Here is a 12,817-nt window from a genome sequence, read left to right on the forward strand (position 1 = left end):
AGATATTACTTTCTTAGAAGGTGTTAAAATCTTGGTGGCTCTCGCTAGGGTTTTCCATGTTTGGTGTTCAAATGGTTATGTTAGTTTTTGACATTTAAATAATTTTATCTCACTGGCATTGTGCTTTATAATTTTCAAATAAATTTGCTCCTTTGGATAAAATGTTTTTAATTGTTTGTTTTCTAAACCTTAGAGCTCTAATGCTATTGAAGGTTTCTGTTACTCAATAGAGCTATTTTCTTAAATCAGTAACTGAAACATGTAGTTTAGAGCAGCCGAACACTGCGAAGTCTAAAATAGGCTACTTTTAGAAATGTAATTTTTAATTCAATAAGAGATTAAAAGTGAGTTGACTGCCATGTAGCTTCTAGATGAAAGAAGATACCGTTTAAACTATGATATAAAAAAGAATATTACGTAGTTTTACATACAAATTACATACCATAAGTTCTCTGTGCATTTTGCCCAATCTCTCTTTAATAAGTGCTGAACTCCCTAAAGAAATTCTTTAATTTTCAAATACCTTGATCTCTCCCCTACATGGCTTTATATCACTGAAGTTTTAAAAGCTTTTCTTATTTCCTGTCACCCTTATAACTGTGGTTAAAAGTGTCACTTTCTTAGCTTTTTTCATCCAAGAATTTGTTGGTGTTGGGCTATTGTGTTATGCCTTCTCTTTAAGAAAACCCCAAACACAAGAACAGACAGATGGCTGATCTGCTGCCGCCCCTGTGACGTCTTCTCATCATTATCAGAGTGTAGCACAAAATAGAATGGAGAAGGGGTTTTATGTTCTTTGTATATTTATATTCAGTGCAATTTTTTTTTCTTTCATGGTGCTTAGAGTTGCTTGAATGAGTCTCTACACCGTAATGGACTGGTTTACTAACACTTTTAGCTGCTTTCAGTGATCTGTTACTGTTAGTTACTTGATCACTGCTTGCAACAGCTCTTGTAAAATCGTCTATTTAGAGATACGAAGGAACAAAATGAAGTACTTCTTAAAACTGAGGCAGATACAAAAACAGTTTTTTCTTTATTTGTTTGTTTTCAAAAAATACATATTTCTTTGAGCAAACTCAGTTATAAAACTCAAGCTTAGGGCCGGCCCCGTGGCTTAGCGGTTAAGTGCGCGCACTCCGCTGCTGGCGGCCCGGGTTCGGATCCCGGGTGCGTACCGATGCACCACCTGTCCGGCCATGCTGAGGCCGCGTCCCACATACAGCAACTAGAAGGATGTGCAGCTATGACATACAACTATCTACTGGGGCTTTGGGGGAAAAAAATAAATAAAGTTAAAACTCAAGCTTGTGAAGCTGGAAATAGGAGAGGGCATTATTGGTGTTATAAAAGACTGTTTACAAAGTGATCATTGCTTAGTTCCTTAAAATAAGTGACTTCCCTGAATATATGATTGATTCTCTACAAAATAAAACACTCTACCAAATTTTTTTTTATTGGAACGTGTCTGGTATGCAAAGCCAAAGTAGTAGGTTTTCTCCTTCTCAAAAAATGACTAAGTAACGACAGTCCTACGGTGAAGCCTTTTCATGGTAAATTGGAAGGTTTTCATTTAACCACAGAATTTTGTGTCCAAAGACAAGCCGTGCAACTATATATATATAAGGTTAGGGTGTAATAACTAATAAGAGAATTTAGAATATTTGATATTAGATGTATACAAAGGCCAGATAATACTCATGGTTAAAGAAGGTATTTGGTGAAATTCCTAAATCATATGGCTTCAGGTTTTACTTTTCGTCTTCATTCTGAGGCTTTAAAAATGAAGTCATTGCATTTGTATTCAAAAAGTAGTGTTGCTTCACTGTATTGCTTCTTATACGGTTTATCTCCTTTCAGTTAACAAAATATATTTATTTACCCTTTTTTGATTCTCTACATGTGACATCCCCTACACTACATCTTTTACATTGTTATTTCAATAATCCTATGAGGAATAATTTTTATTACCATTTGATTGGTGGAGAGTGTAAGTTCCAGAGAAACTAAATGGGATAGGCAGCATACAGATAGGAAGTAACAGAACTAAGACTGGAATCCAGGTCTGTCGTAATTCAAAGGCTCATGTGTTTCCCGTGGAACCATATTGCCTCCTTATATACAATGTCTAAAATATCTGGGATATAATTTTGATACGAGCAGCATGAGATTGACTTAAGTATTGTTGCGTATAGGAAATGAATCTAACATGGATAAGGCAAAGAAATCAATAACCAACAGTGAGATTCTTTCTATTTCAAAAAAAATCACTATGCTGGAGATGAAGGAATTAAACGAAAGGCAGCGGGCTGAACATTCTCAAAAAATGTACGAGCATGTAAGGACTTCATTAAAGCAAATGGAAGAACGTAATTTTGAATTGGAAACCAAATTTGCTGAGGTTTGATACTCTAATTTTTCATGCAATTACAGAGTAAAGAATTAGTTATGGTAGACATTATATTGTAAGAGATTTGTTTGGTATCTCTGAAGTAGGGTATTAATATAGTGCTTGTGTTTCATGTAATGGATAAATAAAAGATGTATTTTTAAATCTGAAATGTTTAAAAAGAAAGCATATATATCTATGAAGACGTTCTTATTTCTCACCAGCATTACATTGTTAGATTTAATGTGCAAAAAGATGTTATTTGCTTAATAAGTGAGTTGACTTCCACTACCATCTGTTCATTTAACAAATGTTTTTTGAGTGCCTGTTACATGCCAGACACTGTATGGGGGCTTAGGTTATATAGGAAACAAAATAGACAGTAATCTCTGCTCTCAGGGACTTTATGTTCTAATAGGAAGTTTTAGACTTTTTTGATAGGGTCACAATTATTAAATTGGTTGGCGATAAATACAGTTTGCAAATATTCAACAATTTATGATGAAGTAGCATTCTTGTCATGTTTGTTTACCTTGAGAATTGTATATTTTTCAAAGCATATATGTCATTTTGTTCATTTTAACTCAGTTACTAAATATATATTAAAGATTTTATTAACTCATTTAGTTTTATTTATAGATGATATAATTGAAGTGAAATATCATGAGTATATCACATTCCAAGCAAATTAAGAATGTCTGAGATTCTGATATTATTAGATTGTGAGTTGCCTAATATGAATAACTTCGGGTGGGTTGGCATATAACCAGAGTTTTTATAATTTGTTCCTGACTCTCTCTTTATCCTCTTCAATTTGTTCTTAATACTTAACACCAAATTCAGTATCTGAACTGAGGCAAAGCAAAGAGGACTGCAGTACACCAGAAGCTAAAGTAAAAGGAAAATCTTGCCCGAAACTGATGTTTCTGAACTTTTTTGTTACTTTTTCTCAGCTTACCAGAATCAATTTGGAAGCACAGAAAGTGGAACAGATGTTAAGAGATGAGTTAGCTGATAGTGTGAGCAAGACAGTAAGTGATGCTGATAGGCAACGGATTCTAGAATTAGAGAAGAGTGAAATGGAACTAAAAGTTGAAGTGTCAAAGTAAGTGTCTGCAAGTGTTTCAGTCGTTTGTAGATGTGTGGACTCTAATTGGTCTTTAAGAAACCTAATTACAATGGTTTAGGGGTAATATTTTTAGTGGCGGTTGATACTGGTTTCTTTTTAGAAGAACAGAGTTAAAGAATATTAACAAGATTGATTTTTAACGGGTGTAAATGATAATATTGAGGAGGAAATAACTTCTCAAGATTCATTTTTAGAGTCCAGGAATAGTGTTACAGAAAGTACTGAACTGGGAATCAAGACCCAGTGAGGTCTAGTTCTTCCACATACTAATATTTTTTTGGAGGGAAAGGTGGTGGCTATTTAATTTATTTAAAATTAAGTTTCTTTACTTTATTGAGGGAGTAATAGTACCTTTTCTACCTATTCATAAGGTTGCTATAAAAATATAATGAAAAATTCAGATTTTGATTCAGTTTACATTTATTATCTACTATGTCTTCTGCTAGGTATTAAGCATATATTAATTCGTATAATTATATGTAATAACCCTGAAACAACATTGTTATTTTCATTTTACATGTGGAAACAGTTTATTAGTTTAGAACACAAAATAAATACTTTGTGCCAAGTGGATGCTGTGTACTCACTCTCCTTTGTAATTATATGTTACTTGAGTAGAAAAGTATGAGGGGCCCTGAGTTGATCTATCAAGCACAAATAATTAGTAAAAAGGGTTTTATGGCTTACCCATAAGTTATAGCCGTTTTCTGGAGCCTTGATAGTCCTTTTGAGATTCTCAGTCATTCCCAGCCCTTTTCACTATGAAGGACTCCTTTTTTTTATTCTTCCTCTCACCTCATGGACCTCACCTTTTGAAATAAACTGATTTATAATTATTCGTTTTATTACATTTTAATTAATCAAAACTTATATAACTGGCAATGAGAGCTTCTAATCAATATGAGGAAACCTAATGTAGCTGTCACGCTGAACTAAAATTATTCTAGCCCAAAGTAAAATGCATTTTACTTTTCTTGTGTAATCTTATCACAGTAGTCCTATAGGAAATTTAATGACTTACCATCAAGTGCTGCCCTCTTTTAGTAATTGTAGCAAATGTATAATCTGGGTTTTTTCCCACATTTCTGATAACTTGTAAATTAAAATAAATCAAAATACACATTAATCCACCTAGGGAACGTAGGAATTTTAAATTTCTGTATTCTTAACTGTAAAATTATATCAAATAAACCTGCTTAATACCTTATTCTCGCTATGCCAAGCTATGATAATTAGTGTCTCATGAAAAAAAAGTGTGAGAGCGGAGTTCTTTGGCCAAAAAAATTTGGGAAATGCTATATATGTACAGTTTGAGATGATTTTTAGAGCTTAGAACATTTAATATGATACTATATGTTATGAATTTTCAGGGGAGAAGGATGTTGGGAATGGAGTTTTTTTACAAAACACTTGTTAACTTCTCATGGAATTATGTTTCATGAAACAGTTTAGGAAACTGCTTTAGTATTTCACACAAAGAAGAGATGCTGGAAACTATTGGCTTTTCTAGAAATTTCAAATTCTGGTATTTACTCCAAAAATGTACCTAATCTTTCCGGAAATATCTTACCACTTCCTAGACTGAGAGAGATTTCTGATATTGCCAAAAGGCAAGTTGAAATTTTGAATGCACAGCAACAGTCCAGGGAAAAGGAAGTTGAGTCCATCAGAACGCAACTGTTAGAGTATCAGGTACGCACAGTGTTGGATCTTCTATGTAGATTCTTTTCATTTTCCTAAATTCTCATTAGATATTGGGATGATTTTATATTTTTAAAACCATAAAAGGATAGTTGAATAGAGACTCCTATTCTTATTAATTTTAATCTAATTAGGAAAACTCTTTAATTTGAAATACCATTCATAATCCAAAAAAGCGTTTAAATGCCTATAAATGCGTTGTGCTGCCTGCTGATCAAAGTTAAGATGGTGAGGAGAAATAATGAGGCTTTCATAATAATATTCTCTCTTGTATTTATATGTAGCTTTTCACATATTCTTACGTTATAAGTTTTTTTAGGATTAAAAAAAAATCTGTCCGCATTAGTGTTATACCAGTATTGTTATTCATTACATATGGAAGTTAAAAAAAAAAAAAGTAATATTCCAACTGTTATTTAGTTAGAAGCCAGATTTGGATTCTAAATATGTTTTGTTCTAGATTTTTTTCTCTTACAAGTTTTTGGTAATTTGTATCAAAGCAAGGCTAGATTTTTGTAGGATCTCGTGTACCACACTGTTTTAAATTTTATTTATTAACTTGTGATTTTAAATCCATGCTAAGGTTCATTGGAAAAATTTGCAACTTACTACAAATAGGTATTTTTTCTTATATTAGGCACAGTCTGATGAAAAGGCACTAATTGCCAAGTTGCACCAACACATTGTCTCTATTCAAAGTAGTGAGGCTACTGCTCTTGCTAAATTGGAGTCGGTTACATCTAAACTTCGGAAGATGGAGGCCTATAATTTGCGCTTAGAGCAGAAACTCGATGAGAAAGAGCAGGCTCTCTATTATGCCCGCTTGGAGGGAAGAAACAGAGCAAAGCATCTGCGCCAAACAATCCAGTCTCTGCGACGACAGTTCAGTGGAGCTTTACCCTTGGCACAACAGGAAAAGTTCTCTAAAACAATGATTCAGTTACAAAATGACAAACTTAAGATAATGCAAGAAATGAAAAATTCTCAACAAGAACATAGAAATATGGAGAACAAAACATTGGAGATGGAATTAAAATTAAAGGGTCTAGAAGAGTTAATAAGCACTTTAAAGGATGCCAGGGGAGCCCAAAAGGTAAAACATTGCTTTTAAGTTCAGTATTTCCAAAAGAGTTAGATAATAATTATAAGTTCCTATATGTGCCTATATGAAAAATGCTTAGTATCAGACCAAAATTCCAATTATAATTTATTAATGTAGATTTTATAAATTAGGAATTTTGGCTATTGGATGTCTACTTGTAAAAATAAAAAGAGACTCTTCTAAGCAATGATTTTAGTAGAAATGCTTAGATTGTATAATATCAAAGAGTTTTAAACAGTCTAGAAAAGTTCATATATATTTAATTAAATACAAATTATAATTATTCTTAAACATTATAGTAGTTATCAGTTGAATTCTACTCTTCATAATTATTATCTGTTTAAAATTATTTACAAGTTGTAGGTCCACATTTATTTTTTAATATAATTTTGTTTTTACCCTTGTTTGGAAGGAATTAAATAAAAAATAATAATCTTGCAACTAAATTTTATTTCTAGGCTAGAAATATTTAGAATTTCCATTTTTTAAAGTAAAACCAGTGTTTCAATTACATACTTACAGTAAGTGCCCAATAAATATATGAAAGTGAATGTTAGATATCCATTTAAACATAATTTGAATAATGTTTTATGTTAAAATCCTACACAGTCTTAGAAAACTATGAAAATTTTAAATAAATTTTGCCATGTGGCTAGAACAAAGATAATTTTATATCTTGTTTTATTATAGAATGTCCATTAATTTTGACTAAAGTCATTAGAAGCAATAGAGAAATATTTATATAGCATTTACATTTGTATATATAATTTGTAAATCTTTAGGTAATCAATTGGCATGTGAAAATAGAAGAACTTCGTCTTCAAGAGCTTAAACTAAATCGAGAATTAGTCAAGGATAAAGAAGAAATAAAATATTTGAATAATATTATTTCTGAATATGAGCATACAATAAGCAGTCTGGAGGAAGAAATTGTGCAACAGAACAAGGTTTCATTTTTTATTTATTTTGGTGTTTTGTTGCTAAGATTTTATACATAAAGACATTGCATGAGTGACTACATTATTCTCCTAATTGAATGTAACTCCCATTATTATTGTTATAAAATATTCTTATTTTCTAAGCCATTCTAAAAATCCATATTTACTTAGTTGTTGTAATAGTAGTCTTCAACTTAAGAGGAACAATACATAAACTTATTTAGTAAGTTAATTTTTATTTTGATATTAGTTATTTGACTTTTCACGGGTACAAGTTTCTACTGGCGGTCACTGGTGGAGTAGGAGAAGGCAGCTTGGTGTAGAATAAAGCACATATGCTTTGAAAGCAGACAAATTCACTAAGCACATGCTTGCTTGCCTCAGAGGTTTTGTTGTTCGCTCTACTTAGATTGTTCTTACCCTGGATACCTGTATTGTTTATATTTTCACTGCCTTCAGGTCTTATCTCAAATGTCTTAACTTCTCAGTGAGGCCTTACTAGCCATCCAATGTACAACAGTAAATCCTGCCATCAGGATTCCCTAAATAGATATTTCCTGGCTTCATTTTTCTCCATAGTGCTTCTCCCCCCCTGACATATTACACACTTACTTGTTTATTTATTGTCTCCCTGTCACTAGTATATAAGTTCCATGGGAAAAGGGACTTTGTCCTGTTCACTGCTACGTTCACATTGCCTAGAATAGTGCTTTTCACGTAGTACATGTTATTAAATATGTTTTGGATGGATGGAAGGATGGATGAATGGGATGGATGGGTGAATGGATGGATTGAAATCCTGACTCCACATCTACCTATCTCTGTGAATTAAGCAAGTTACTTCACCTCTTTGAGCTTGCTTCATTTTTCTATAAAATAAGAATAATAATAGTGACCTCAGATGATTGTTGTGAGGATTAAATAAGAAAATGTATGTAAAATTCCTGTTATATGCCTGGTGAGTGTGTCTGAAACAAATTGTCTTTTTCAGTTTCACGAAGAAAGACAAATGGCCTGGGATCAAAGAGAAGTTGAGCTGGAACGTCAACTAGACATTTTTGACCGTCAACAAAATGAAATAATAAATGCAGCACAAAAGGTATGAATGATTTCAAATATAAAAATTATATATTGTAAAAATTAACATTCTCCTTCTCACTGCTGCAGCCGCCATTTTTAAAAAAATGCTGTTTCTTAACAGTTTGAAGAGGCTACAGGATCAATGCCAGACCCTAGTTTGCCTCTTACAAATCAACTTGAGATCGCTCTAAGAAAAATTAAGGAGAATGTTCGAATAATCCTGGAAACGCGGGCAACTTGCAAATCACTAGAAGAGGTAATTAAAAGAATTTGCATTTTGATTAGTGTATTATTGGATATGTTTGTGGAATTTTCTACGTAATATTTTTTCATGAGGGTGAAACATAGGCTCATGAATCTGTTGCTAATTCCACTCTCCTTTTCTACTCTCCCATAACGTTTCTAATCGCCAGTAAAGAACAGCAGCTACACCTAATTTGAATTCACTAACCATTTAATCACTGCTTGTCACTTTTGGGCACATTGATCAGTAGTAGTGAGCATGAAAGGAACCAAAAAAGAGCTTTTGATTGTAGCTTTATGAGCAATATATTTCCTTCCCCTGTATGATCAAGAGTTGTTTTCTTTCATCCTTGTTTATTTTTATGTTTTACTTTGAAGTGCATGTTGTGTACTTTATGAATCAGTTTTCAGTTCATGCCTTTTTGTGGGTGGTTAAAGGTTTGAAGGTAAGCTAGAAATTACTTCTTAATTTAGTTTAGATCTTAAATTTGATTAATAGATGATCAAATCTGTGTTCTTTATTAAATTGTACAGAAAATAAATTGAATATGATTTTTGTTTTAGTTTACATTTAAACCTTTTAACTGTAAATACATTTAAAAATAATTTTGTGAGTCAAATTGTACATTTTTATTCAATTGAGGAAACAGATTTTCTTCAATAATTGTAAGATTTGTTATTTATGTGAGTTGCAATTGAGTTACTTGATTTAAAATATCTGCGTTAATCCTATTGAAGAGTAAACACTTTTTTCTGTTTTGTTTTAATAAATTGCAGATTTTATAAAGTGATTCATTGACTTTGGCCACTAAAGTTCCAATTTTTATACTGACTTTTTATAGCTGACTTTTATGGATTACTCTTCTAGTGCAATGATAGTGGACTGAAATAAAGGGAATGATTAATTACATTTCCTTTCTAAATCGAGCATCACCACACATTTCTAGTTCTAAAACTATAAGATCTAAATAAAGTAACTTAATTAAATTTTATTTTCATCATAACAATGAAGTTTCTAACACGTGATAATCTTATAAATAGATAAAATGTGCATGCAGATAACTGTGCTGTCACATAGAAATACAATCAGTTTAACGTTATTAAATGTCATTTGGCTGTTATAATTATGATGTGAAAAATCAAGGGAAACTCCTTTTTTTGCTTATAACTAATCTGACTAAAACTTAGGTGAAGCATTTTTAAAAGAAAAAATATACTTTAATAATTTATTATGATTTGATCATTGCAGAAGCTAAAGGAAAAAGAATCTGCTTTAAGGTCAGCAGAGCAAAATATTCTGTCAAGAGACAAAGTAATCAATGAACTGAGGCTTCGATTGCCTGCCACTGCAGAACAAGAAAAGCTTATAGCTGAGCTAGGCAGAAAAGAGGTGGAACCAAGATCTCATCACACATTGAAAATTGCTCATCAGACCATTGCAAACATGCAAGCAAGGTTAAATCACAAGGAAGAAGTATTAAAGAAGTATCAACATCTTCTGGAAAAAGCCAGAGAGGTATTTTACTGTATTATGTCTTGCTATTTTATTTATTTTCATGTGTTTTAGTCAAATGCCAAATATTCTGCTCCGAAGTGGTAGTTCATTTCTTGCTTTCAAATGATTCTATTTAGGAATTGTTACTTTCACGTGATTGGATTACAGATCTGTCAGTAAAACTGGCAGTTTGTGTATGTGTATCTTTCTCTTATGGACTGACTAAACCAGGAATAGCTGTCATGGTGAAACCATATGATTTTGAAAAATATCAATTGAGTTTATAGGTGAAGATTGAGACAATAAGTTAGATTGAAATCTGTCACACTGGTAATCAGTGGAAATCATCTTTGCTAGAACTTTGAGGGGAAAAATGTAATTTTTAAAAAACTTTCTAGAAACAAGATAAAAGATGATGGATACATATTATTCTAATATTAAGAATAAATTATGATCTAAGGCTGGACTTGTCAACTTGAACACGTACTAGGGGATATGCACACCAGTGTAAATATATACATACTGATATTGTTCCTTCCCTATCTCATAGGGATTTTGAAAGATTAAAGATGATAAAATATTTAAGATCTTTAGAATGTGAGTTTCTTTAAATCATAGTTTAAGATATAATTTTGATTTGCTGTAAAACAGGAACAGAGAGAAATTGTTAAGAAACATGAGGAGGACCTTCAAATTCTTCATCATAAATTAGAACTACAGGCTGAGAGTTCACTCAATAAATTCAAACAAGCAGCATGGGTAAGATTCTGAGAACTTTGTTCTATTCTTTATTGATTTTTGAGACCATTTAATTGAAAATTTAGCTCTTTTTTTTTTTTTTTTTTTTTTTTTGAGTAGAAGCCATCCTACCTTTTGTTGCTGGAATAATCTAAAAAAACACAGCTCTGATCATTCTTCTCCTTATACCCACATCCTTTAGTAGCTCACTGCTGCCTACAAAATCATGTTTTTATATCCCTTAGCCATGTACTCAGAGCCTTCCATGATCTGACCTCAGTCTTTCTTTTCCAATTCTGTTCATTATAAGTTTACCTATATCTAACTGCTTTTCCTTTTCTGAATTCAGTTTATACTTGCCTCTTTTGATCTTTGTGTTCTGTCTGTGTGAAATGACCCATCTTTTGTCTCCTAAGATGCAAACCTTAGTGTCCTTGAGCCTCAACTTGTTAACTCAGTCTACATTTGTTGATCTTCCACTACATGTAGGCACTTTGCTGGGTACTGGAAATACAAAGAATAAGATCTCTGTTTCCTGTCTTCTTTAAGCCTTCCTTGCCTATTAAATCATTAAATTTTAGATTAGATACTATGTTTTGATCATTTGAGAAACCAAATTAAAATCAGAGAATAAGTATGGCATTGAGTTGTACATGCTCATGGCTAATTTATTCATATTTCATAGGATTTACTAAAACAGTCTCCTACTCCAGTTCCTACCAACAAGCATTTTATTCGTCTGGCTGAGATGGAACAGACAGTAGCAGAACAAGATGACTCTCTCTCCTCACTTTTGATCAAACTAAAAAGAGTATCTCAGGAGTTAGAGAGACAAAAAGAAATCACTGAATTAAAAATCAAAGAATTTGAAAATGTCAAATTACGGTAAGTCTTAGAAATGTAAAAATAGGCAAATGGTAATAATGATATAATGAAGATAAACATAAGCATTTGCTATGTCGTGTGCTGTTCTAAAAACTTTATATATACATATTATTTTATCTTCAGGACTACTTATGACATAGGTTATTTCTCCTCATTTTTCAGATAGGGAACTAGGCCCCAGGAAGGCTCAGTAACATGCCTAGGAGGAGATGGGAAAGCCACAGTCTGAATCTAGTCAGTCTGACTCAAGAGCCAACCCAGAGTCTTGTTCAGAATCTTGTTTTTAACCTCTTTAAGCTGAAGTTTCATCATCTATAAAATGAAAATGACAGTACTTACCCTGGCTCTTTCAGGGTGGTTATATGAAGGTTATATGAAAGTAATTTGAAAATTATAAAGTAACATAAATATAAAACTTTTGTTGACACATCTATAACAGTTTCTGGCACACAGTAGAGGCTCAATAAACAGCATTTATTCTCTCTTTTAGAGATTCCAAACATTGCTCAACCAATTTATCAGAATACAGATTTTAAACCTAAAATAGGTTATAGTTATATATTTTGTAATTATTGTAGAACTAACTGTCTGGGCCTTGATTTCCTATCTGAAAAAATGAGAAAGTTTAACTACTTGACTTATAATTTGATTCCTGCTTTGAAGCTCTTATTAGAACTTTGATTCTTTATTCGCTTACCAAAGATGCCTCTGACAAAATTAACACTACTTTTGCTTTGTTAAAAAGCTGCCACTTTTAAGATATTATTCTCTAAAAGAAAAGAAAATTAGCAATAGCATATGGTATCTTTTCAGTCTAATTTTCCCCATTCTATTAGATTTTATACATGAGATGTTTTTCGTATCATAAGTTTCTGTCATGTTTTTGAGTATAAAATTGTTTGTGCTTTTGAATCTAATTCCTGGGTGTAGAAAATAATCGTCCTTTGAAATTACCTTGTATATGTTATTTTTGTGCCACATGAAATACTTGAGAAGTGGTTTTGTACCTTAGCATTTCATTTTAGCCTAAAATTATACTTTTATTCTGTGTGTGCACATTGGTATGCATATTTTAATGTCTCAGGAAATTATAGTTCTGCATGTTTTCTTTAGTAAA

The 12,817-nt window shown here is 32.1% G+C and overlaps 1 protein-coding gene across 6 annotated transcripts in view; it reads left to right on the top strand.

Annotated features, from left to right (window-relative positions):
• The window catches only part of CEP290 (centrosomal protein 290), an 88,222-nt gene that overhangs the window by 42,417 nt on the left and 32,988 nt on the right, over window positions 1-12,817 (top strand). For all 6 annotated transcript variants that reach the window (XM_087449126.1, XM_087449122.1, XM_087449123.1 and 3 more), the window contains 10 exons: window positions 2,196-2,401; window positions 3,343-3,494; window positions 5,099-5,210; window positions 5,857-6,312; window positions 7,104-7,268; window positions 8,251-8,358; window positions 8,461-8,595; window positions 9,832-10,098; window positions 10,729-10,836; window positions 11,501-11,700. In XM_087449126.1, coding sequence (XP_087305252.1) covers window positions 2,196-2,401; window positions 3,343-3,494; window positions 5,099-5,210; window positions 5,857-6,312; window positions 7,104-7,268; window positions 8,251-8,358; window positions 8,461-8,595; window positions 9,832-10,098; window positions 10,729-10,836; window positions 11,501-11,700 — 1,909 coding nt within the window. The remainder of the gene's footprint in view (window positions 1-2,195; window positions 2,402-3,342; window positions 3,495-5,098; window positions 5,211-5,856; window positions 6,313-7,103; window positions 7,269-8,250; window positions 8,359-8,460; window positions 8,596-9,831; window positions 10,099-10,728; window positions 10,837-11,500; window positions 11,701-12,817) is intronic.

Source organism: Ceratotherium simum, chromosome 25 (genome assembly GCF_057802395.1).
Source record: "Ceratotherium simum simum isolate JZ-2026a chromosome 25, ASM5780239v1, whole genome shotgun sequence".
NCBI lineage: Eukaryota > Metazoa > Chordata > Mammalia > Perissodactyla > Rhinocerotidae > Ceratotherium > Ceratotherium simum.